This window comes from Nannobrachium achirus, assembly GCF_963921795.1.
Source record: "Nannobrachium achirus genome assembly, chromosome: 16".
NCBI lineage: Eukaryota > Metazoa > Chordata > Actinopteri > Myctophiformes > Myctophidae > Nannobrachium > Nannobrachium achirus.
In genome coordinates this window covers 24603234-24630769 of record NC_137823.1, presented here as the reverse complement: position 1 = coordinate 24630769, position 27536 = coordinate 24603234, and the positions used below count along the sequence as shown (strand labels likewise).

Below are 27536 nucleotides of genomic sequence, written 5' to 3'. Positions count from 1 at the left end.
TAACTCAAAATGACATTCCTTTTGAGAAAAGATAAAATAGAAGAAGAGACATTTTTTAACATGGTCAAATATTTGACTTAATTATGAGTGCAGTCGTGAAGGAATGATCTTGCGCGAGATCGCTCATGCAGCACTGATGTATCGCAAACAAAGCGCAAGACGCGCAAACTTCTTGTGCAAGTATTTGCCCTGAACTACACGAAGACAATGTAAACAGCATGTTTGAGAGGAATCATGGACTGGGCAGTAGAGCTGGGCAATTAACTGACAATGATCAAAACCCACATTTAGAACCGATAAACCACTTGATCTTGCACACGTACTGTAGGTAAATCGAATACCCGAGAAGCAGGGTTATTTTTTATATATTATTTCTTTCTATCAATACAGAAAGATTATGACAAATGTCTTATAATCGACTAAATCGATTTGTTTAAAGGGGGCCTGTCACCTAAAGGGTTACTGTCACTTTAAGAATCATCTTAAAAAACAAGTTAATATTTTTATGATGTCATTGTGGGGATGCGCAATTATAAGCCAATCAAATTAATTGTCTGTATAGCCTGACTGTATGACTATACTGTACTGGTCAGCTGTTGTTGGGAGGCGAGGGGCAGATTACACTGTGACATGAGCGTCAGACTGTTTCAGACCGTTTTCAGAGAAGCTCATGTCACAGTGTAATCTGCCCCTCAACCCCTTTAGGTGACAGTACCCCTTTAACAATGCATTACACTTTGTTGTATGATGGTGGTGTTAAAACAATTGCTCCAAAGTGTCACGATGTGACGCGTTGTGCGCTTTTAGAACTGATATTTTCACTATTTTCATTAATCGCAAAACTTTGAGATAATCGCAATGGCGATTTTAAGTCTCATTACCCAGCCCTACTGAAAAGTAAGACAAAAAAACTAATCAATGGGACCCACTACTGGGCTAATCAGGAATGCATACATATACATGAATTAATACAATTAAACGGATCGGTGGGAACTCTCTGGAGTCATCTGGAATGCATAATTATAAACACAAATGAATTAATAACACAATTAAATCATCTTCTTTCTTTTGGGAAGCAGCTTGAAAAAGAAAAAAAGAAAAAGTCCTAGTTTTTAAGCACTCAAACTGTGTTAAGTATAGTGTTTTAAGGCCTCGTAGTCACTAACTGCAGAAATCTTGGTGGGGGGAAGAAAATAAGACCTAGACAAAATGTGATTCTTCTGCATAGGGTTCAAAGCCCCCTCACTCCTCCCACTCCCTCTCCTCCTATGAGGAACGGAAAAAAAGCCAGGAAGAACAAACCTAAACAACAACCAAAGATATCGTCGTTGTCGGGTGGAAACCTTGTATGTCCAAAACCGTTCATTTTGTATTTATCGTTAAAAAAAATGAACTAAACCAGTGAACACAGCCGATCTACAAGCACACAACGCCTCGCACCGCGAGGCGTTGTGTGCTTGTAGATCGGCTGTGTTCACTACTTTTGTTGCGACGGCCTTGTATGATGAAGCAGGGCTTTACTTTACGAAAAAAAAACATACAAATTTGAAACTTGGGAGATACAAGGTTTCTGCCCGACAGCGACGATACATAATATATAATAAAAAGACTAAAAGAACAATGAGGGAAAAACGTAGCGGTTTTGAGGGCCTAGAGTCAGTTAGCCTCAGAAGCCTCAGAGTGGTAGGTTTTGTCCGAACGGCGGTCTGGGTTGTTTTTTAGCTAGGTATAGCTGGGGGTAGTGGCACCTTTGTCCCTTTAAAGTTGTCCGCGGCGAGAGAAGCCCGTCATGGTCACCTTGTGGTGGGGGGGGGGGGGGGGGAGGGGGGGGTGGTGTTTGCATCTCACTCAGCAGCAGTGGTTCTCAGAGCAGGTGGCCGGGGTTTCCAGGGGGTCCCCCAGGGAAATGTGTTAATATAGCGTCAACATCATTTTAATCCGGGAGGGAATACATCGGCTATAAGAAAAAAGAGAAAATGAGCAAATCTTGTATTGGAGATCCCTGGCATGATATCTCTTTTTTAGATGGGGGTACGCGGCCAAATGCACATTAATTTAGGGAGGGGGGGGTCCTTGACATGAAAATATTTGGAGAACCACTGTGCTCTAGGTATAGCTGGGGAGAGGTGCCGTCGTCCCTTTAGTTGCTCGTATAGCGAGAGAAGCACTGGTCGCCTCGCGGGGTTTTGTTTTTGCGTTGTCACTTGAACATGCTCTGCTGCATGGCCGTGGTGGCGTAGCTGTCAGGGGCGTCACATGGGGGGGAAAAGTGGGACTGAGTTACGAGGGCCCAAGGTGGAGGGGCCTTAATTATTTTATACTTTAGCCATTGAAAAATAGCAGATATGCAAGCTCGCAGCGCGGCACTCTCGTAGATCTGCTATTTTTGAAAAGTCGTGAAAATGTGTGCAAATCTTTGAATATATGTATTTTTTTTTTATTTGTAGCAAAAATTTTGCTTCTGGTGGGTCCCTGGAACTAAATATTTTGAGATGAGGGGTCCGTGGCCAAATACTAATCATTTTGGGGTCCTTCACATGAAAAGGTTTGAGCATCACTGACATAGAAACATAGAAGGATTTGAAATATTCAAAGACTTTCAAGATTTTTCAAAAATAGCAGATCTACACGCTCGCAGCGTGGCACAGAGAGCTTGTATTTCTGCTATTTTTCAATAGTTAAAGCACAAAACAACGCGTCATAACGCGTTCCCAGTCTAAACGGGTTAAACCCCCCTCCTCCCCCTATGAAGAACATTCATGGGGGGGCCCCACAGTGAAATCTTGTTGTACCCAGGGCCCAGAATTTGGTGCGACACCCCCGTAGTAGCTGCTGGTTCACTTGAACATGCTCTGCAGCATGGCGGTGGCGTAGGTGGGGCGCGCCTGCCGGCTCTCGATGGCGCTGCGGAGGTACTGCACGCCGCCGCAGCGCTCCCAGATCTCCTCAAACTGCCGGGGCAGGATCTCCGCCCCGCGCTTCCTGGTCAGACCCGTCTCCTCCAGGCTCAGCTCGCACATCTCCATGTCATCTTTCCCTGGACGGAATAAAAAACGGTCAAAAGGTAAAATAATGCTGCATTGCTATAGCGCGAGGGTCTTCAACAGGGGGTCCGTGACCTTTAAGGGGTCCTCAGAGTTACCACTTGAACCCTAGCGTCCATATTCTGAGAACTTTAGCCAAAAATAGCAGATCTACAAGCTCACAACGCCTCGCAGAGCTTGTAGATCTGCTATTTTCATCAAAGCGCTTTGGTGTAGAGGGGGAAAAAAAGTATAATTATAGTGGAGGTCAAGTTTATTAAGTGTATTGACGGTTCAAGTGGTTAAATATCTTAACTCATTAAGAGCCCCTGAAATTAACGGATTAAAATGTCCACGATGCCTCCCTCAGGCTGCATTCACTCCCGTTGTCTTATTTTGAAGGCCAGAAGTCCACAGCGTAAACACTTCCGGTCTGACGTCATCGCGTCCTTCACCGGAATCGATCATTGTTTACGTGGTGTCATGGCGGATCGGATCGATGCTTTTCTTTTTTTTTTTCTAAATTTTTATCCCACGATTTTTGTAACCCATTTTTTCACCCGGTGCCAATTGCCTAAGCTGTGATCCTGGGCTCTACTCTCCCTCTGCCAACCTGGGGAGGGCCCCGAACTGAGCTCATGCTTCCTTCAATGCATGAGGAGTGAGCAGGCCGCTTCTTATATCACCTGACAGGGGGAGCTTCCCCGGTTGGACGTAGCGCGTGGAAGGAACACGTTATTCCAACCAGTTCCATTCCCCTCCATCAGGCGCCCCGGCTGGCCAGGGGGAGGCTTTATAGAGACCAGGATTACTGCATGTTTTTGTGAGGGTATCTACCCTAGGAGACACGGGGAGAACATGCAAACTCCACACAGAAAGGCCCTTTTGCCAACCCCACCTAGGGTGTGGGCACTGATGACGCGGAGGAGGGAACACGCCCCCAGCACCCACAGTGTCCCCCGGCGGGAATCGAACCCAGGACCTTCTAGCTGTGAGGCGACAGCACTACTGACTGCGCCAAGGCCATCGCGTATTTGTCGAGGTCGCGGCAACAGAAAATTAAACGATCCGCCAATCATAGTAAACCACACACACTGGACAACCAGATCGAGTCCAGACGGAGCCTTTGTAGCCTATACCATAACGTAACCATAACACATTAACATTAACATGACATGTTACTATCTGAAGTAATGTTACTGCCCTGTCCCTGTGATTTTAATATGCAAACTGCTAATAAAGTAATCAATCAAAAGAACAAGAGATTTATCTGGGTGACTTACAGTGCGTGCGCCACGGTGCGTGCATGAACGTTTCTTTCTGACAACCACCTAAATATTGTCCAATTACCGTGATAGCAGACGCAATTTATATCCGACACAAATTGATTAGAAGTTTTCCCTGCCGGGACCTCAACTAGTGAAAACAGCAGATCTACAAGCTCACAACACATCTCTTCACTTGCTGTGAGCTTGTAGATTGGATATTTTCACTAGGCCTAGCCTACTTCATATTATTCTTTTTATATGTAATTTCTTAGATGTGTTTGCTTGTTTGAAAACAATATGAATACATAATCATGTAGGATAGGCTATGCGGTCGGTCGGTGAAATGACGCAATGAGGAGGCATAATATAGGCCTATACACTGGACCCATATAGCCTACTGTAGCTTTTTATAGTCTTGAAATAAAAGATAATTTGACAGACAAAACTATAGCCTGCCTGTAGGCCTACTGACCACTGTTACTGCAATCGGGATAATATTAATCGGGATAATATTTCTTTATAAAGACAATGGGTAGCCTATAGGCCTATATGACCATGGCGCGCCAGAGCGCCACAGCAGGCGTGATTTTTGATTGATAGCATAAATAGAAAGGGAGATATACTATCACATGTCATACAAAAAAATAAATAGAGAGTTCACAGAATAAATACAAATTTGAATAAGAGCAATTGCTTGAGAAATGACCAGGGTCTGGGAATTGAAGCAGCTATGGGGCGATCAACATTATCCTCCACTCATGAGTGGAGGATAATGTTGATCGCCCCATAAAAGCCTATAGAGTAAAGCTGCAGCTTTACTCTATAGGCTTTTATTGCCTTGGTAATGGTAGGCTAGCTGTCAGACTATATTTTTGTTTGGTTTAAATAGGCCTACTGTTACATTTCATAATGAAATGTTTGGCTATTTATTATGATATGGTTAAACCATGGCGTGATCATTTGCATTTGGTGCGTTGTATTATAGCCAATAAAAAACACTATTTCTGTTAGAAGCCGTTGTCATTGAATGTTCTTTAGATTCAGGAAACATCTATGAAGTGTCTTACTAGCTCAGAAATAAATCAATTAGTCTATTAAGTGTGTTGTAGCCTTATTCTATAGATATTATTAACCGTAATCTACTTGCGTTCTGGAGTCATTCAATGAAATGTCGGGTTGATGAGCTGCCGTCTCCAGTCTCTCAATGTGTAAAAAAAAAAACAGATGTATAAACTGTTGACACGCCGTGACGCAATGCGTTGATATCTTGTAACTCTGTTTTTTTGGTGTGGCGCACCGCGCATCGCGCACGATCACGGAGAAAAAGAAAGACTCCACCGTTTGATTCAAATCAACCATGGTTTGGTCAATTAAGCGATAAAAAAGGTCTCATTCCTTGGAAAGCATGACCTGACTGTGTCCCGTTAGTAGGCTAATCAGGTCTTTATTTGCTGTGCAATTAATGAATGAATCTGATGGAGCAAAATGGCATGCCACACTTCAAATCATTTCTTTGAATAGACTTATATAAACAGAATTGACACAATGAACTGACACTCTATCACTTCTGCTAATTATATAGGTATTCTAGGACTAGGTAGTATTAACTGAATGAGTGGTTGGTTTGATTTTATTTATAATGAAATTGAAGGCAGAAACAAGCATTAATTCATTATTTAATCGTGCGAAGACAGCTGACCCAAATTGCGCAAGGAAACCCCACCTGCTGTTTTATTAGAATGCTCTAAATATTGCTCATGCTTCTCAAATAGACTACACAAATACAATAACTGGAGCTTAGGTCTGCAGCAGCAGGGATTATTAATTCCAGGGGTGATGTGCGGTAACCGTTTCAACCATTTTTTATTTTTTTCAAACGAAATGATGCATGCATGCAGCAGCAGCAGCAGTCCATAAATAATCAAAGCAAGCATGTAACATAATGATCAGTCAATCAAATTGGATATTAAAATATGCCCACACAGTCTGTGTAGTTTGGCAGGGAGGCAGGTCCGGTGCATACAGGCCATGACAACAAAATGAGAATGGCTTGTAAATAGCCTAACATTTCCTCGTTGCAATGAACAGCTAAATGATTTCCAAATAGGGTCACATAACCACAGCAACTAGACCATAGAATGACAAAAGAACAAGCTGACAAAGTGTCAAAATCGATCAAAATCAAACGTTATTTTGTATTTATTCCTTGGCTGGCTTCAGCGTCCAGGAACGCGGAAGAATGGCTGTCTGAGTGTGTCAGTTGATTCTGGAGGTGGGGGGAGCTTGACCGCGGGGAATCCTGCGTGGGGACGATTTCATTGGTCGGGATGGAGAGAAGCCAGGATTGCACTGCAGCGATTGGCCGTTTTGGCAGAGGCGCGAGAGATTTGACTGGTCCATTTTCTAGCGTAGCGCCGGGAAACGGGGACCGCGATTGGTCCGCCAACCTCGACAGAGAAGTCACAGCAGGCGCCACCGTGCCCCCCGGATCGATGCTTTTCAACATGTGTTTTATAAGCGAGCATCTATTGCCATCTTCGCTTCTAAAGTGTTGTTTTGAGATAATGGACATTAAAGATGAGATCCCCCGTCTGCCTCAATGTTATGGGATTACTATTTTGTGCTCGTGGATCCGTGATGATGATAAATCAGCGACGGAGATCGGCTCGGAACCTTCCGCCATTGTACCCGGTAGGATATACAGTAATATATTACTTTTCGCGAGATATCTCGGGAATGGCACTCGAGATACTCGAGTACATTTCGCGAGATATCTCGGGAATGGCACTAAATCGGTTAAAACACAAATTGACATGCATGAATCCAAAATACAATAATGATTGTGCTCATGTCAAACAATGAAACTATGAAAAGGTTGTGGAGGTCCCTGCTTCATCTCTCTCTCAACTAAGGAGTCCTTGGCCTGAAAACGTTGAAGACCCCTGCTATAGCGCCTTTATCCAAAGCACTTTCCTTTAGTTTTATGTCTTTATTTTTTGACTTCTCTCTATTTTTTAGAGTGTCCAATTATTTTTACCCTCTTTTTCTACCCGATTTAGTCGTTAAGCCAATTAATTCCTTCCCCACCAATTAATTCCTTTTGAATGCTACAGACTCACCTTGCCAGTGAGGAGTCCCTACGGCGAGGACGTAGGGGCTGACAGGTGCTGCCCCAGCCCGTAGGGCATTTGTGCCCCCCCCCCCCCCCCCCCCCCACCCACACCCACACCCACACCCACACCCACACCCACACACACACACACACACACACACACACACAAAGAGCCAGCCCACACTGACCTGCCACCAGCACTATGGGATGCTTGTCCGGGTGCAGCTCCATCTGCCTGGCGATCCAGGGCCCGTCGAAGTGTGCGTACCACCAGCCCTTCTTCTTGCCGCCGGGGTCCTTGTACTGGTCGCCCGGGCGGATGAACGGGATGCGGAAGTAGCGCTGCTGCCGGTTCATGGCCACCTCGTGCTGCCTCGCCGGAATGGGCGGAGCCATGGGGTTCTGTTGGGCTGCGTTGAAGACCAAGACAGCTCTGTTACACAAAGACCTCTAACAATAACCACTGAGAACCACTGACATAGTAGTCTCTCAAGAACAGACTAACTGAGCTCCAGTTAAGTGAAAAGGACCCTTTCTTTGACGATGGCAGGCCAGATTGCTGACATAGAAACATAGGTTTTTCAAAAAAAAGCTTAGAAGGATTCAAAAGACACTTGTAGAATCGGGTCAAAATTCTAATTTTCACGATTTTTCAAAAATAGCAGATCTACAAGCTCGCAGCGCGGCACTCGGTGCCGCGCTGTGAGCTTGTATATCTGCTATTTTTCAATAGTTAAAGCATAAAATAATGATACACAATAATGTGTACCCGTTCTAAATGGGTTAAAACCGGGAAAGCATCTGTCGAATTTTAGATTTGAGCTACAAAAAAAAAAGCATTGCTTTATAAATTGGGCTATTCAAAAATAGCTTTGTGCTATGAGCCTGTAGATCCGCTATTTTTGAAGGATGGTGAAAATGTGTGCATATCATTGAACACATTTGAACATAAATTATTTTTAAAGCAAACATTTTTTGCTTCTGGGGGTCCCAGGAACAATATGTTTTGAGACGGGGGAGGGGGTTGGTGGCCAAATACATAATTTTGGGGGTCCTTGACATGAAACGGTTTAAGCGCCACTTAGTGTATATATAGCAAAATACCTTTTTCAGAGAAGGAAATAATTTAGGATTTAGGAATGTTAGGATTTAGCAGACATTTATCGGCCTCAGGTCTTAATTAATGGGTTAATATAAACTAATGCTTAGTTAATCGGGGTCAGCTCGGTTCTTGGTCTGCTCTTTTCCCCCCTGTCACTAAATCTCTTCGGCGAAAATAGACGATCTACATCGGCTATTTTCACTGAATGTTGGCCCCCAGAACAGGGTTGCTTGGGAATGTGGAGCCCTCGTCTCCGGTATCAGTTCTCTTACCGGATGCACGGCTCTGAAAAGATTCCAAACTTGAAAATGATCAAAATCCTTACTATTTTATTTAATGACCTAGTAGCAGCAGCAACGTACATTTTAGGCAGAAGCCTTCCCCAGTGTCATAATTACACAGTAATCATTAAAGAGCCTAAAGGGACTTTAGTGAGTGCTGGTGATCATGTGAAGTTCACATGGTTTAGTTCAAGGGTCTTCAACAGGGGGTCCTCAGAGTTACGGCAGGGGGTCTTCCGAATCTTTGTGTTATAGAAACTGTTTTTCCTCCTTTTTTATATTAACCACTTGAACCCTAGTTTCCAAATTCTGAGAACTTTAGTCAAAAATAGCAGATCTACAAGCTCACAACGCCTCGCAGCGCGAGGCGTTGTGAGCTTGTAGATCGGCCATTTTCGGCAAAGAGGTTTGGTGTAGAGGGGGGAAAAGAGCAGGCTAAATACAGAGTGAAAGGTCAAGTTTATTATGTATTGACGGTTCAAGTGGTTAAATATCTGAAAACACAAATTGACATGATTCCAAAACACACTGATGATTTTGCTGTCAAACAATTAAACTATATGGAATCTCTGAAAAGGTTGTGGGGGTCCCTGCTTCATCTCTCTCTCAACTAAGGGGTCCTTGGCCTGAAAACGTTGAAGACCCCTGGTTTAGTTCAAAGCTCTTGACTAGGGTTGTTCAAAGGGAGAGTTTGTAGGGAGGAGTTGTGAGTAGAGATTGCAGCTCTAGTTCTAGTCAGTAGTAGAGCACCAATCAGGGCAACAAGCGCAATCTTTTTAAATGATTGTTATTTGCCTTGAAAGGATGTGCGAAAGCAAAAATATACTTAAAACTGTATCTGTGCAAAACATGAGCGACTGATGCAGGGTTCTCTACTAGGTCAGGGATCAGAATCATTTTATCTGTGTATGTTGAGGTTAGCTTACAAAATAACCATCCTCATCTCACCTATAACTTCACATACATATTACTTTTCTTTCTAATGAAAGAAAGAACTTAAAAAAAGAAGAAAGAAATCCAGTGCAGCTAAACTTGTTTCAGGGATTTACTGAATAATCTAAGACATTTCCATACTATTATAGTTGTAGAGAAGTAAGCCATTTACCGGCTTCGCCTCGTGCCACAACCCTGAAACAGTGGTAAATCAGCCAACAAACCACAACCCTCGAATGGTAAATTGCTTTTCTACCACTTCTACCATATAAATGAATGAAAAAACGGTTGTAACTTGCAAGATCTTGGAAATGTTACAACTGCAACACAACAGTGGGCGGGGTCCATGAGCCAACTCAAGGTTGTTGACTGATTTACCACTGTTTTAAGCCAATCAGAATCCAGTATATGTGGCCACAGATCTGTGACCACAGATACTTCTACCACAAAAAGTGGTAGAAGTTGCAATATACAGAGATGTAAGGGTGACAAGTAAAAACATTAGATTGTTTAAAAACTACAGGTCCTGACACTGAGAACTGAGTAGAACATGTTTTAACATGTTGTACTCACTTACATAAACCAGCAGTACAGAGCCAGACACTCTTCCACCATCACCAAGAACAAGCCTCCTTCACACCACTCACCAAAAGGTACCAGCAAGCAGAGAAATGTACCAAACAGTCATGACCCCATCGTCTCTTATCGTGGTAGAAAGGCAGAAAGCCCTCTGCTTGGTTAAAACCCATTTATGCCTAGAAATATTGAATGCTTTAACCAGTGAAAAATAGCAGATATACAAGCTCACAGCGCGACACCGAGTGCCGCGCTGCGAGCTTGTAGATCTGCTATTTTTGAAAAAGTCGTGAAAATGTGTGCAAATCTTTGAATACAGTATTTTTTAAGCGAACGTTTGTAACTCAAATTTTGCTTCTGGGGGGTCCCTGGAACTAAATATTTTGAGAGGGGGGTCCGTGGCCAAATAAATATCATTTTGGGGGTCCTTCACGTGAAAATGTTTGAGCACCACTAACATAGTAGTCTCTCAAGAACAGACTAACTGGGCTCCATTTAAGTGAAAAGGACCTTTTCTTTGAGGATGGCTAGCCAGATTGCTGACATAGAAACATAGGTTTTTTCAAAAAAACCTTAGAAGGATTCAAAAGACACTTATAGAATCGGGCCAAAATTCAAATTTTCACGATTTTTCAAAAATAGCAGATCTACAAGCACACAGCGCGGCACTCGGTGCCGCGCTGTGAGCTTGTATATCTGCTGTTTTTCAATAGTTAAAGCATAAAATAACGATACACAAACATGTGTTCACTTCACAGATACATTAGTTTGAACACTAAGAGAGGTGCAGTAGGTGGAAGAGAGGAGGAGGCAGGTTTTGAACCCGGGCCAGCAGAGATGTTTGGCAGTGGAGGTTTAGTCGGGGGATATCTTAAAAAGTCCTGGAATAAATTCCTTACCAAAACATTTCTTCACCAATGTGTTTGTAAAGGTGTCTAGTAACACATCTCACAAAGACTGAAATTCAGTTTCCCTAGGAAAATCGTTGACAGCTAGGGTAATTCTGGGTCTCATTCACTTACTATACACTATACTATAGGGGAAAAAATCACTCCCAAAAAATATGCTTTAAGTGGGATGTGAGGGGTCTAACTAGGTGTTTTTAATTATTCTGAATCCATTGCAAGCATTTGTTTTACACAAAAAAACATTAATTGGGCTAAAAACAGCCCATAAAATGATGGTTTAGTGATGAGTCATCACTTTTCACAGTGGTATGGGGGTCCATTTCTAGCCCATGGAATGCTTTTCGTGCAAAACAAATGCTTGCAATGGATTCAGAATAATTAAAAACAATAGTTAGACCCCTCACATCCCACTAAAAGCATAGTCATTTTTTCCCTTATTGCGACCGAAGGTCGCATATACTCTGAAGAACCGTGTCGCTTGAGTGACCTTCCTTCCGTATCCTCTGTGATGTCAGTGTGATGTCAGCGAGTTGTGACATCACTTCCTGTACAGGGAAGTTTTTTTTTTGGTAAGGAATTTATTCCAGGATTTGACACTACTTCTGAAGATATCCCCCGACTAGTTCAGGCTGCTTGCCAGCAGTGGTGGGAAAAGTACACACGTAACCCACAAATCTTTTGAAAATAATGCGCAATGCGATGCTGTTTTCAAATGGACGACATATAAATAGGGATGATGACGTCTGGTTGATGTATGTTTTGTAATGATAATAATAATCAAAACTAGTAACTAAAGTTTTCAAATAATTCTAGTGGATTAGAGGTATAAGTAATGACAACTGGAAATACTCCAGTAAAGTAAAATGTAAAATAATAATAATGAAATATGTATAAATAGTTGAGTAAATGTACTAAATTACTTTACACCAGTGGTTCTCAACCTTTTCAGGCCGCGACCCCCAAAATAATCCTATTTTAACTGGGGACCCCCCTCCCACCCTGACGAGCACTAAGAGTTGAGGCATTACATTTCGTATAACACAGGTTCTATTGTGAAAATAGCAGATCTACATGCTCGCAACGCGAACGTGAGGCGTTGTGAGCATGCAGATCGGCTATTTTCACAATTTCTGCCACTAATATTTGACAATTTGTCATTTTATAGGTATTCAAAAGTCCTTAAACTGTCACTTTAGAAATGTGCAGATACCCTCTATACACTTAAACTTTATGTTGGTTTGTTTACTGTTGAGAGAGAAAACAATGTTGCACATTAACACTTTGCCGTCCGAAATAGAATGGTGGTTGGTAGATTAGCCGTGAAATTTCTATTATTGTATTGTGATCTGAGACATAATATTATGTTTATAAACATGAGCCCGCCGCCCCTCCTTCTTGGACAGCGCCGTTGTTTTTTCTTTTTTTTTCCCCCCAGGTCATTAGCTCACCGTGATTTTCTCGATCTCCGTTGGGATAGAGTGGTGGTTTTGGCCGAGCATCGATCTCCCCGTGCGTTTCGCGTGCGCGATCCGCGCGCATAACGATCCATGCATATAGTCCAGGAGTGACTGAACAGTCGATGTGTCCACTTTGGATAGCCTAGCACCTAGCACTCCAGCTCTGCTAGTGCTAACGTCCAAACAACAAGTGGGTGGGAGGAAGGAAGGCTGAAGAAGGAAACGCCATGAGAGTCACTTCTGTTCATGTCAGAGCAGCCACGAGCCACCGATGGACGAGTGGTGACTAGGGAAGGTTAGACGATCGCCGATTTTCGGATGAAAATCATTTATTTCGGTAAATACGGGAAAGTACGGGAAAAGACGATTGGCTGCCCCTCCCCCCCTAGGAAGTCCGATATAGTACGGTTTTAATATTAAGGGGCTCCCCGTGGCTTGGAAAGGGTTAAGTTAATCATCTGGTCCCGACCCACAGGTTGAGAACCACTGCTTTACACCACTGCGTGCCAGGTGCCCTGCGCATGCCTCTGCCAGCATTCTACAGATACCTGCTTCATGGTGCCAGCTCTGCTCATGCTCTGAGCTGCTTCAGCGCCAAACACATTTTTGGATTTCTAAAGGAAAAAGACACGATTCCACAGAAATCCTTCTCCCTCATCTCCACAGAGAACCCAGGGGGAAAAAAAACAACTAAGAACAATATACCCACTATATTCCCCGGGTAGGAAATGGCCACCAAATGCAAGCTAAATGCTGATAAGCAATGGACAAAATTCACCAGAACACTTTATCTACTCACCCAGGACATTTAGGCAGGAAACCAACTACCATAATGAAGGTCAGGTTCTTCTTTTGAACCGCCAGTTATTATTATTATTTTTTTTTTCTGGTTTCTATACCAGACATTTTCAAAGACATTAGGTAGGTTCTGCTATACTACTAACCTGGCTAATGGGTAACTTTGTGAAAGTAGCTGGTGAATTTTAAGATGAACAGACCTCTGTGGCCAGTGAGGTAAAAGGGTTACTTCACTGTCCTCAACAACTTGCATTTACACCAGGCCTTATGAACTAATGTGTCATCAAATGATCTTTCTTTGCACACAAAATAAGAGCGCACACAAAACTACCATGGGATTCTTGGCACATGCGCAATTTTGTTCTAACAACATTCAGAGAAATAGAATCATTCTAAGTTGACAGGCTACAGTTCTCAATCAGCATAATACCACAGCGTCGCACACACCGAAAATAGCCGATCTGCAATCTGGCTACAACAAGCTCACAAGTGTGACAAATCACAGTGCACCGCGGCACATCGTGAGCTTGCAGATCTGCTACAGTATGTTGGCCCGCACGACGCCGGCAAAGCATAACAGAGCTTTAATTGTCTTGGCAGCCATCATCATTTGCAAGTCCTCCTTTAATGGAGAAATGAACTTTGCTTACAAAGCAGCCATAACAGCTGGTGTGATTCGGGTTGAAGCCAGCCACCACTGTGACTGATGGACATGAACAAAAAAGTTAGCTTCCTGCCCACCCTGCCTCGCAAACACGCACGCACGCACGCACGCACGCACGCACGCACGCACGCACGCACGCACGCACGCACGCACGCACGCACGCACGCACGCACGCACGCACGCACGCACGCACGCACGCACACACACACACACACACACACACACACACACACACACACACACACACACACACACACACACACACACACACACACACACACACACACACACACACACACACACACACACACACACACACACACACACACACACACACACACACACACACACACACACACACACACACAGGGGCGTCACAAGGAGGGGAAAAGTGGGACTGAGTTACTAGGGCGCAAGGTGGAGGGGCCTTAAATATTTTTATACCTTAACTATTGAAAAATAGCAGATATACAAGCTCACAGCGCTGCACCGAGTGCCGCGCTGCAAGCTTGTAGATCTGCTATTTTTGAAAAGTCGTGAAAATGTGTGCACATCTTTGAATACATGTATTTTTTTAAACAAACATTTGTAACTCAAATTTTGCTTCCGGGGTGTCCCTGGAACTAAATATTTTGAGATGGGGGTCCGTGGCCACAAGAAAAAGTTTGAGCACCACTGACATAGAAACATAGATCATTTACTTCACGATTTTTCAAAAATAGCAGATCTACAAGCTTGCAGCGCTGTGAGCTTGTATATCTGCTATTTTTCAATAGTTAAAGCACAAAATAATTCGTTCCCAGTCTAAATGGGTTCAACCCCTTCCCCCTATGGGCCCCCCATGATTCATGGGGGCCCCGGAGTGAATCCTTGTACCCAGGGCCCAGAATTTCGTGTGACACCCCTGCACACACACACACAGCAGAACCCACTTAATGCAAGCAGCCAGCCAGCCAGCCTTTCTTAGTATCTGTAGGTTAATGAAGGGCTCAGGGCTGTGATTAGTAGTAGGGTCGACACGGTGCAGTACCAGACTTACATGCTTTTCTCACAGGCGGCGCGCGACCTGAAAGTGAACACGGCAGGTTACAAGGAAGTGATACAACACATAACAGACAGTAGGAATGCACCGATGTACTGTATATCGGTTGATATAATTGCCTCGTTTAACTGTCATCGGCATATCTCCAGTTAAGTTTATGTTTGCAGTTATGTTTCACAATGAAGATTTATTTTGATAATTATGTATTGACGTGTATGATTCAACTTCGTCGGAATATCGGATTGCAACAATCGTTGAATCGCAGAATTGCAATAAAATTAAGAATCACAATATAAATTGAGTCGGCATCCTCGTTATTGAGATTGTATCGAATCGGGGGGGTAAGTGAATCGTCCCACCCCTATACAGTAGATACAATTTATTTATTTTATTTTTTTGGATGGGATGTACCTTTTTTCCCACTCAAAAATAAAACAATGAAATGGAATAATATTTGCATTGAAATGAAATAGAGGGAACAGAGATATGAAATGAAATAGAGGGAACAGAGATATGAAATGAAATAGAGGGAACAGAGATATGGAAACAGAAAGAGTGCCTTCAAAAGATGGCCCTCAATATAAAAGCATGCATCGAAGTTGAGAATGAGTTTCATTTCTTGTTTTATTGCATCGTCTAGGGAGGTAATCTTTTGTTGCTGTTGCAAAATATCCACCATTTATGCTGATTTCTTTTGGCTGAATTACGAAACTTTAACAAAACGGCTAGTTCCATTCCTTGATTCTGCTTAGCTATTCCCTTAATCGCTGTGGTATATGAGACTATAACTCACACCTTGAATCAGTTTATATTATACCCAATTATCTGCACCTGTGTTGTTTGCAAAAAAGCTGGGAACTACTTTCTTGTAGCTGTGAACTTTCTTGCAGACCTTGTAGTGAATTATTAGTGAAATAGTTTTAATTGGTACATATGATATATATATATGATGATTTTTTATGTTGCCATATTGTAACCGTTTTAGAAAAGCAATAAGCCACGCGAGGCATGTAGTTACCTGTTTATAACGGCTGAGAGGGTTGGAGACACTTGTGCCTCCCAGCCGTTATAAAATACCAGGTAACCACATGCCTCGCGTGGCTTATTGCTTCATTATGCCCCAGGTAGGGTTGTACAATCTACAATGGTACATTTAGTGTACCAAAAATGGCGAGAATAGCCATTATACAGGCTCACAATGCGTCACATTTCGACACGTTGTGAGTTTGTAGATCTGCTATTTTCTTTTTTTTTTTTACAGCCCTGTGTTAGGCACAAGAGAATGAAATATAAAAGTGAAATATGTGTGGATATAGACAGAGGGAACCGAGACAGAGTGACAGATGGAGAAGGAGAGGTGCGAGCGGGATCAGTTTCCAATCATTTTGGCTCAAATGGAATCTCAAAATAAAAGCGCGCATGCACAAGGCCTCTGGAACGAGAGCTCTTTGTAGTCATGACAACGCCATGCGTTTGGCTTAAGAGGATGAGGCGATGCCATTGGTGAACAGAGACGCTTTGATGGCTCTGAACACCGAACAATGGAGACAGACAGACAGACAGACAGACAGACAGACAGAGAGAGAGAGAGAGAGAGAGAGAGAGAGAGAGAGAGAGAGAGAGAGAGAGAGAGAGAGAGAGAGCAGGATCTGACTCAGAAGTCCTGCTGTGCCGCACTGCACTCATTTGCTGCTGAAGTTGGGGCTGCAGCTATTGATGATTTTCTCGGCGAATATCCTGTCGATTGCTTTTTCAATTTAATATTTTGTACTTTGTCACACAACAATGTCGTGCAACTCATATATTAGTACAGGGGTCTTCAACAGGGGGTCCGGGACCCATAGGGGGTCCTTAGAGTTACTACAGGGGGGGCCGCCATATCCTTGTGAGATAGGATAATTCTTTTAAATGTACAACTTGAACCCTCGCATCCCTATTCCGAGGAGAACTATAGCCAGAAATAGCAGATCTACAAGCTCTCAACGCCTCGCGCTGCGCGGCGTTGAGAGCTTGTAGATCGGCTATTTTCGGCAAATAGGTTTGGTGTAGAGGTCAAAAAGAGCAGACCAAGTACATAGTGAAAGGTCAGCTTTACAAAATACCGATGATTTACGTGGTTAAATGTGTGAAAATACACATTAACATGAATCCAACATACTGTACACTAATGACAGTGATGTCAAACAAGTCTATCCATCTATCTACGAAATCGCTGAAAATCACACACTTATACAATATGTAGAGGGGGTCCCTGCTTCATCCCTCTCTCAGCTAAGGGGTCCTTGGCCTGAAAACGTTGAAGACCCCTGTAATAGTACGTTCGAGAAACTAGTGAGATTGTCGGCTACCGCGCTTTAACAACCCCCGAACTATCGATTTCGACGCTTGCGCATCGGCTTAAACGGCTGGCCCCGAAAACGCCGGTTGCAGACGCGTGTGGCGCTGCTGGTCCCAATCTCGCGTTTTGTCACAATTCGAATAGTTGTGAGCTCGTTTCCGGCGGCACGAATAATGTTGTAATAAAACGCCTCAACTCTCCCAACAACAGGTTTGTTGGTGTTGGTGTGTGTGAGGCTGCGTTTTCTCTGCCCGCACCGCCCCACAGCACCAAGGGTCTACATGCTACGCTGTCAGGTTCTTGTGGAGAATGTTAATTATCGCCGGAGGCAACGACCGCCGCGGAGACGCTTCCAGAACCTCAGGGAGGAGCCACGACTGACCTATATAACCGGAAGAAGTAATTGAATGAAATAAATACAATCTGTTACCATTCTGGTACAATATAGCAGCGTAAACTTCGCGGAAAGTGTATTGCCTGATTCATACTGTATACTTGGCTGGGTTGCCATGTCGCGCAGCTCAAAAAGCTTGTGACGCGTTGTGACGTGTGCTATTTTTGATGCACGATTAAGTATCAATCAGGCTTACGAATGTGAAGTAGAACTTCTATTCAAGTAGGATAGGGAAAATAAAGAATAACACCAGATTTCACTCTGACGGGACAAAAGAAGGGTGTCTAGTGGTCTTAAATGATGGACATTTTGTGAACATATGGTCTGACAGACAGACAGAAACAGACGGACAGAGGTAAATATTATACTCATTTCATGCAGGGCACTAATAACCGGCATTCAACACCAGACCTGTATACAGTGTTGAATTAGTCTTGGGTCGCGCGCCCCCGCCGCCCCATATCTTTTCTGAGCAGGGGTCTCGTCTCTCACGCATACGGACATGCATTGATCCCAAAACCCCCCAAGTTCACACCTCGCCAACGCTTTAGTGTCACAACAGGGTGTTTTAACCTAACCTAACCTGACTGCGCCAGATGGTGGCAGTAGTGCGTACCGCCCTACTTTACCATCTGAGATCTCTCGGGGAGAGTTGATAACACTCAGGTTAGTTTTAACAGAAACAAGCCTATATGCATATCAATAGACCAGTATAGTAGGTGTTGAGCGACGTTCGCGGGACGTCTCCAGATAAGCGACCCCCCAAACATTAAATCACCAATGCACCACTGCCTGTATACAACAGTGCCATAATGTGCTGTATAACCATTAATAACATCATTGTGTCTAAAGCATACAGTAGATAATCTGTATCGCTTACCATAATCAGTGACAGATTTTGGCGCCCTCTGCTGCTCCGTCTCCGCGGTCCCGCGTTTCTTGTTCTTTGACTTCCAGGCGTGGTAGACCTTGAGGCGGCGGTGGAACTCCTCCCTGCACGCCGCCAGGAGCTCAATGTCTGCCAAAGCACACGCGCGCACACGCACATACGCGCACACGCACACACACACACACACACACACACACACAAAGAGATAATATTAACAACTGTAGCCTACTTCAAACAAACAGAATGACATACTATCCTCCTTTAAAACCTGCCTGCAACTCTAAACTGCCATACGATGTTTTGCATATTAGCCTATTGTTGTATTTCTCTGGACCCCAATGTAAACAAGCCATATATTGCTTTCTTGGGTTTAAATACTATTAATAGTAAACCTTATATCAGAACTGTAGTAATGAATCAATCATCAATCTATTCAAACACACACACACACACACACACACACACACACACACACACACACATACACACACACACACACACACACACAAGCTAACGGCTTTTGCAAAGCCAAAAATGACCGTAAGTTTAATCAAAGGCAAGATACAGTTGTGCATACTTTCTTTATACACACAGAATCACAGCATCATGAGATAAGATAAAACCACACTGCCACTCATCTACTTCGGAGGTTCAAAAAGAACGCACTTCTAACGCGTGTGCATTGTTTAGATCACATAAATGTAGCCAAAGTCTGGAGTTTATAATCCACGTGGGTTGTGTTGACATTGAGTAGAAAAGCTTAGTGAGGAGATAGTTAACACATATGGTGCCAACCCCGAGTTTCCCGAGTTTGTATTGGTACTAGTGCTGTGCCAACCCCGAGTTTCCTGAGTTTGGGCCGTTTTTTTTTTTTTTTTTTTTTTTTTCAAATTTTTTTTTTTCAAAAATTTTTTTTGGACCTCCAGAAATGTATTAGGCATGATCGCGATCGCGAAATTGCATGTTTAACCCCCATACCAACCCATTCTTTCAAACATGGCAGCCATGTTTGTTTACATCTGAAGAAAACATAATGGCCCATAAATCATGAATGCCTGAACGGATTTCCAAGCGGATTTTTTTGTTTGAAAGCTGTGAACAGCATCTACACACGTGGTGCATCATCTAGGCATGGGCGTGCACTTTTTACACACTTGCACAATTACATGGAAGTCTATGGTAACCATGGCAACGCGGGACATTGGCCGGAAAAAATCATTGCAACATAAGTGTTAACAGACGTTATGATGGTAGAAATTGGACTGCCTCTGAAAACAGGCGATTTCATAATAAGCTCATGTTGTGTTATATGTTAGTATATTATTGCTTTTATTTTTTAGTCTAGTTACAGGAGGTAAATAGATATTTGCTTGCCCTATGTGACACAGCCACTGTCACTCTGGCCATAACGTTACCACAGCCCCTGCATGATCGAGTGCTTTGATCTTCGTTTCATCTGCCGCGCAGCGGCGCAACATTAAGTTAGCATTAAAACCAAACTAGCGAGCCTGTTTTGAAAATGTAGCGGATAGAAAGTACACATATTTGTGTTAAATTGTAACGGATAAAAGTAAAAAGTAAATAATAATAAAAAAAGTAAATAATAATAATAAATACTCAGTAAAGTACAAAGTACTGAAAAATGTGGGGTCCCCGCAACCGCTGGTGTAGGTGTACAGTACAGTATGTACAGTACACACACACACACACACACACACGCAGACATAAGCAAGCACATGTGTTGGATCAGCATAATGGTGTTTCGATATGCCTGGCTGATGTTGGCATTACACAGAAATGTCAACATCCATACGGTGCTTGTTCAATGTACCACTTAACCCCTCGAACCGCAGCGGCCTTGTTCTGGGCCAAATATTTGTTGAGAAATAGCACATCCATAATAAGCTCGCAGCGCTGTGAGCGCTCCGTCGATATTTTCCTGGGAAGAGACTCGTGAAGAAGGGGAAAAAATTAGATGACCCTAGTATAGAGCCTGTGTGAACCCCATTCGACAAAGTATATAAATGGTAAATGATGCATTTATATACAGTAGCGCTTTTTATCCAAAGCACTTTACCTAGATTGTACATTACATGCGCACACACACACACACACACACACACTCACACACACACACAGGAAAGTGAGAGTCTTGCTCAAGGACACTTCGACACCGACTCTGGGGGAGCACGGGATCGAACTGGGAACCTTCCGGACGCTCTACCGGCCATTCTGCCCCTGAGCCACACATTTATGAACATTCTGAGAGTATAAAGTGTTTGCGTGTGGCGTGAATATAACAACATTAAAAAAGATTCTTCTCCAATTAGACCGATATTGGACAATGGAACCAATATATTTCTTCCTCACTTCAGTCCATATGATTTAGTTTTGATGTGTAATCCTTTGGTCCTTTTCTTCTTTCCTACGGTTTTGAGTGTTTATTTCATTATTGCACTGATGCTCCTCTTCATCTCCATGGGGTGAGTAATCAATAGAAAAAAGGTTCTTTTTTGGGTGAACTATCCCTTTAAGGAAAGGATTTCAAACAAGCCTGCTGGCTTCTTCCTTTCTTTGCGTGGCAACTTATTATCAGCAGCTATACCCTGTATTTGTGTGTGTGTGTGTGTGTGTCTCTAGGCTGCTCAACAGCGCCACTTGGTCACCCAGGCCTGCCACTGGTCACCCAGCGGTATTGCAGCTGTTTGTGCTGCACCGCACATAGGGACACCGGACACACTAAGTCCAAAGTAGGAAGCGGCTATCACCGCTCCAAAAATATATATAACAATGTTGCTTAATAAACTAAACTAAAACATTATTTGTACTTAATTTAGTCCCGGCATAGAGTGCTGCCTGATTAAATCCTGTGCTGTGGAACGAAGGAGAAATAATTGGCTTGCTGACAATCCCAAATCCGCTGTGTTGTGATGCTGTGATCAGCCTCCACACTACGGTCTGTCAGTGCACATCATACTGAGCACATGCACATCTGTATTCATGCCACACCGTGTCTCTCTCTGTGTGTGTGTGTGTGTGTGTGTGTGTGTCTCTGTGTGTCTCTCTCGCTCTCTGTGTGTGAGCGGCTGCACGCATGTGTGCGTCTCTTTCTTGTCTCTTTCTGTCATAGTGACATTGTCCTGCATCAGATCATGTGTCCCTATCCAAATCAGGTTCTCCAATAGCCTCTTTCTGTTCTCTCTCTCTCTCTCTCTCCCTCTCCCTCTCTCTCTGGGAGGCGAGGTGAGGGGTCTGTTAATGTGTTGTGTTGTGTTCACATTGTGTGGTGTGCCTGCAGGAATAGAACCACCATTCATTTCCCCCTGTACTGCTACCAACGACCCCACACGCAAGCAGCCTCTGAACTTATTCATAATATCACTGGCTTGGAAAATATTCACCGCACTATGCTGCAACAGAAAGAAGAAGAAGAAGAAAAAGAAAAAAAAGATAATATGTGTGATTTCAACTATAACAAAGTGAAATACACATGCATCACATTTAAATGTCTTTTGTCAGGTGTACAAACAAAACACAAATGACTCCTTATTTCACATTCGTTACAAATGTAACCAGACGTGCAAGCTAAAAAATACAATGAAATAGCCTCTCTTTAAGCCCTTCAGAATGAGACAACAGGGAACAAGGAATCCTGACAAATTATACTCTGGGTAAATATTCTTGTTTGAGAGTTGCTGGCGAGCCGTTTTTATAATACTATTTAGGAATGAAGCCAGGGCCGTATAAGATTTGTCCTCTACCCGCATTTGGCCTCACGTTTGTCATATGGATTTCCCTATCTGTCAAAAGTCAGGAAATAAACAGAGTGAAACGAAATTGTCAGTTTCTCTGCAACACACTCATCCAAGCTGTGGAAGATCAGATTAATGCCACCACTCCTACTATTACAGATATTTTAAGCAATTTTTAGACCTTGATTATTTTCAAAATGTAAATTTAAGATCCCTCGGGCATCCTAATAGCACTAAGAGACAGGGTTTCTAAGAGAAGCACTTGCTTCCATTTGTGAGAGTCAGAGTTAAGGGGAGAAATTTGATAGTTTGAGAAACACTGGACTAAAATATTACTGACTAAATCAAAATGTACTGTCAAAATGATCACTTGTTTTCATTGTGTGTGTGGGAAGCTAAAATCCTGGTCACGATTAGAATTCTATTAATTGTGCAGCCCTTGACAACAAGTCCTCCCCTCTTTGATGCATGATAATACAGCACTGCTGTGTTTCAGATCTGTTGCCAAAATGAGTGGACAAAGCGCGAGGGGAGGAGCTGGCACATCTGAATGCTTTTTCTAATGTGTCTCTGTCTGGCTTAATCCAGAGGCGTAAAGTAACGAGGCACATGCACTCATGTACTGTACTTTCTTTTGTACTTTCATCAGTGTTTTCAACGTTCAATACTTTTACTTCTACTCCACTACATCTCAGAGGAAAATATTGTACTTTTACTCCACTACAATTATACTTTCCTAGTTACTCAGTGGATTTTGATTAAAACGCAATGTCCACTTCAGACTTACAGTGGGTGCGTTCGGAAACCCGCACCGGGTGTGTGCTCAGTGTAGTGAGTGCAGTGGGCGTGACGTTGGAGAGTGCGTTCAGTGTGGCTTATTTACGAACGACCAGTTTTAACAGGCAGCTGTGTGCTTTTTCACTCTGAACTCTGAAGGCAAACTTTCTGAAAAGCAGCAGTTGCTAAGTATGCTAACGTAACGTTGATATTGAAAGGAGATGTAACATTGGCATACCTGCTGTTAGTTTACACGTTAATGAGTGTGAAACTATCAAGGCCAAACGACCAATTAAGCTGCAAATGCTGCATTTTGCGGTAATTTCCTCCATTGTTCACAGCTGAGAAGCATTCGAGACACGGCCATGAAAACCAACCAATCAGAACACCGCACCACCGCACCACACTGCCTAACCCCATCTTCTGAGTAGGGTTGGTGAGTGCGTGCACTCAACACACCAGTGCGCCGCGCACTGGATTTCCGAACGACAACGCACCAAGTGCACCGAATAAACGAACGACAACATAGCACACCAGTGCGTTGAGTGCGCATTTCCGAACGCGCCCATTATATATTTTTTTATACATTTTGATCTGACATGAGTCATACTTCTATTTTGAAGCCTATTGCAGTATTGGATAATTCTACTTAAGTAAAAGATGCAAGTACTTATTTTTATCACTGGCGTGATGCCAGTCCTTCATGTCTTGCTGAGATACAATCTCTTTGAAGAGAGCGCAGACCGTGTCCAAGAAAGCTGCCTCGCAACAACAATCACAGGTGAGTCATCGGTTACATGTTTTATTTATAAGGCCTCGCTGAAGCAGCCTCCGTCATAGTTATGGAGACGCCTTGTCAAGCAGACAAATGAATATTACTGCTTTCGCAAACAATACAAATGTATTGTCTGTTCTGTAAAGTTCTGTAAAAATAAAACAATAAATAAGGTCCATAAAAAACAATAAATAAATACAAATTGATGATTTTAAATGCTATGACAACAGAAATTCCAGCAGGATCAATAAAGGTCTATCTAACTAATGTGTAGATCGGTCAATGGCACGGGATATTATTATTTAGCCTGGAACCAGACCAATCCTCCTGGGCCCTTGGCGAATATGGGTCTGGCCCCGCTCAATTGTGAATCCATTTCCTCCCCCCAAAATTTTGGGGACCAATCAGGGCCCAGCATTGGTCTGGTCTAACCTATCTTGTCCAGAGCCATTTTTTAACCTACCCCTTGGAAATGAAAATTCTGCTCGCGAGTCCAAGACTAATATCCGATACGCAGTGAGGAATTAGTATGAGCAACGCCAGGCTAATTATTATTAGCCTACAGTATTATTTTTTTCATATCTAGTCCTCGGCAGCACAGACCGCGAGAGGCTGGATTTATTAATGAATCGCTTATTTGCATCGCTCCACAATTCATATATATATTTTATGTTTATATCCAACTCCTCCGGAAATTCCCCTTTAAAGGGGTAGGCCTACTGTCACCTAAAGGGGTTGAGGGGCAGATTACACTGTGACATGAGCTTCTCTGAAAACTGTCTGAAACAGTCTGACTGAGTCTGCGCTATGAGCTTGTAGATCTGCTTTTATGATTATGATTATATGAAAAATCATGAACATTTGTGCAAATCTTTAAATAAATATTTTAAAAGCAAACATTTGTAACTTGTAATTTCTCTCTCTGCTGGGTCCCTGGAACTAAATATTTTGAGATGGCGGTCCACAGTCAAATACATAGAATTCTAGGGGTTCATGGCTTTAAAACTTCGAGAACCACTGATACAGAAACATGTTTTTTCAGAGAACCATTAGGATTTAGAAGACATTTTTATCTCGGCCTCGGGTCTTAATGGGTCAAGGAGAAGACATAAACATTGTTCTTACCACAGGAGGTATTAATGGCGTCACGCAGCTCTGCATATTTCCACTTGCTGAGTTCGTACTTCTTGGTTCCAGCTGCAGCCTTGGTGGCCTGCACCTGAGGACCTCTGACACACACACACCGAGGACACAGGACAGGACGTCAGCACAAAACTCAGCACAACCCTCTACTGTCCCTTACTGATACTTGTGAGGGCGCACACATTTTTTTAAATAAATGCCATTCCCCCCCACTTTCTGCCATTTGCAACCCTTAATCCTGAAACCAGAGTTTAACACCCCCTCCATAGCAAATCTACAAGCTCATAACGCTTCGCCTGCGACGTGTTGTGAGCTCTTAGACAGGCCATTTTGGGTGTGCATGGCACAACTACCGTTGTTGCCTATTGAGCTTGGCACATTTCCTGGGGCGAGCTGCCCAGATCACACAAGTCACATGTGTCTTCTTAATTTTTCACTCTCAAAATGCGTGCATGTGCATTTGATTTGATTATTATTTTTGTTTATTTTCTGTTTATTATTTTTGTTTATTTTCTGTTTATTTCGTTGCTGAGTGAGGTCAGCAGACAAAGTGACGTGAGTGAGATGAAAAACCTGGGTGAAATGTGCCAATCTCAACAGGAAACAACAGTAAGTATAAATCAAGCCTAAATCTTAAATTAGCAGTTTCAAAACAAACACTGTGGCCCTCACAAATATAGCAATACAAGTGCACAGCAAACACACACACACAGACTCTGGATGGGAGAATAAGGACAGGGCACATTTGGAGAGAGAGAGTGGAGGTTAAGGTTACTGTAGGATATTTGATTACTGACGTGGGTCAAATATTGATGGACGTTTGCAAAAAATGCCCGGTAGTGTTTTGGACTGCACAGAGTACCAAATGGATGGGGTTGGCAGATGGTGTCCGACAGTTATCAATCACACAAATTGAACTGACAAGACCTCTCCAGAACTCATCTTGCGCTCCGGTTTTATTATTTTTTTTAAACACAGGTGGAGCAAACCATAAAGAGGAAACCGTCTCTGTCGGACGGAAAGCTGATATGTCCAAAAGTGTTACTTTTCAGGATTCAAATGGAAAAAAATAGCTAAAGTAGCAGATCTAGAGGCTCAAAACGTGTCGCTTCGAAACACGTTTTGAGCTTTAGAATCAGTTACTTTTGATGCCTTTGTGTGGATGCTGTAGTATGAAAACACAAAAGTTAGAATGTTGCCAAAAGCAACGCTATACTACTTTGACCCAGGTCAGCCTGATTCATTGTACACTCTCTGACAGGCAACAGATGTATACATTGTACAGAAGTGCTTGTAACAGATGGAGCCATTGTAGAAATGCCACTTTCAACCACATCCACCGTCGGTAACGGTGAATTACTGCTACAGCAAATCTTATCGGGCGACACAAAGACTTATCTGGCAATTCAGCTTCACGGTGAATACATCTGTAGCGTAATGTGTTTTTTTATATATTTTGTAGAGAATGGCCAGTAGCAGCAGCAGTCATGCAGTCACAGTGGTGTGGTTGGACAGAATAAAGGCTGTGGACTTCTATGATGGCCAATAGCTCTGTAGATTGTGAATTCATACTGAAGATTAGAGAGCCCGACCGATTATAGGGTTCTGATGGCAATCTCCATTTTGGAGAGTTCTGTAGACCACTGAATACCGAAACAAAGAAGAGATAAAAGTGTAAAAACTGAATATTTCATGGAACTTTCTCTTTGAGAAGATGCCACTTATGTTACAATATACTGTTAAATAAAAAATAAACTCTATAACTTATAAATTAGCCTATGATGACAAAATAGGGACACCAGGTCCAAAGTTATCCAAAATTGGGACACAACGGCTACATAATTGCAGAAGCCGATACAAAAGTCAAATCATGACATGATATGATGGGTCAATCCGATATCTGCCCTAACGATATATATCGGTCGGGCTCTGCTGAAGATTCACTGCAAACGTTAAAGGTGAGAAGAAAAACAGATTATTTCAATTTAAAAGAGGAAAAAAACAGGCATTTTGGGATTAGCAGCGTCTTCGTGGGGAAAGAGCTTAACAAAGGAAAGGACATTAAAATCACATGCTGTTTGTAGGGGAGCAGGTAGGTCGTGCCTCAGGTGAGCTCAAGGTGCTGAATAATAAATGACAGTTTGACGCTCCTCTCTCCATGAGCGAGGCTCTCGTTGACTTGCTGAACCCCTCCTCTGCCATGCCTTTTGACAAGGTTGCCCTTTTTAGGAAGAATGTGGAGTCGGGGCTGGACCTTTGCTACTCTTCTCGAACCCCAAAGGCTGGCGCTCGAGTGCAGTGGTG

At 43.0% G+C, this 27536-nt stretch overlaps 1 protein-coding gene across 4 annotated transcripts in view; it reads right to left on the bottom strand.

Moving 5' to 3' along the window:
* Nucleotides 1-1493: 1493 nt before the first annotated feature.
* The window catches only part of LOC308301402 (unconventional myosin-VI-like), a 216719-nt gene continuing 190676 nt past the window's right edge, over nt 1494-27536 (bottom strand). For 2 of the 4 annotated variants that reach the window (XM_080745378.1, XM_080745380.1), the window contains 5 exons: nt 25215-25318; nt 18777-18914; nt 15162-15188; nt 7592-7813; nt 1494-3037 (listed from right to left, as the gene is read on the bottom strand). In XM_080745378.1, coding sequence (XP_080601504.1) covers nt 2838-3037; nt 7592-7813; nt 15162-15188; nt 18777-18914; nt 25215-25318 — 691 coding nt within the window. In that variant the 3' untranslated portion in view covers nt 1494-2837. The remainder of the gene's footprint in view (nt 3038-7591; nt 7814-15161; nt 15189-18776; nt 18915-25214; nt 25319-27536) is intronic. The other 2 variants (XM_080745379.1, XM_080745381.1) reach the window with 1 other exon arrangement.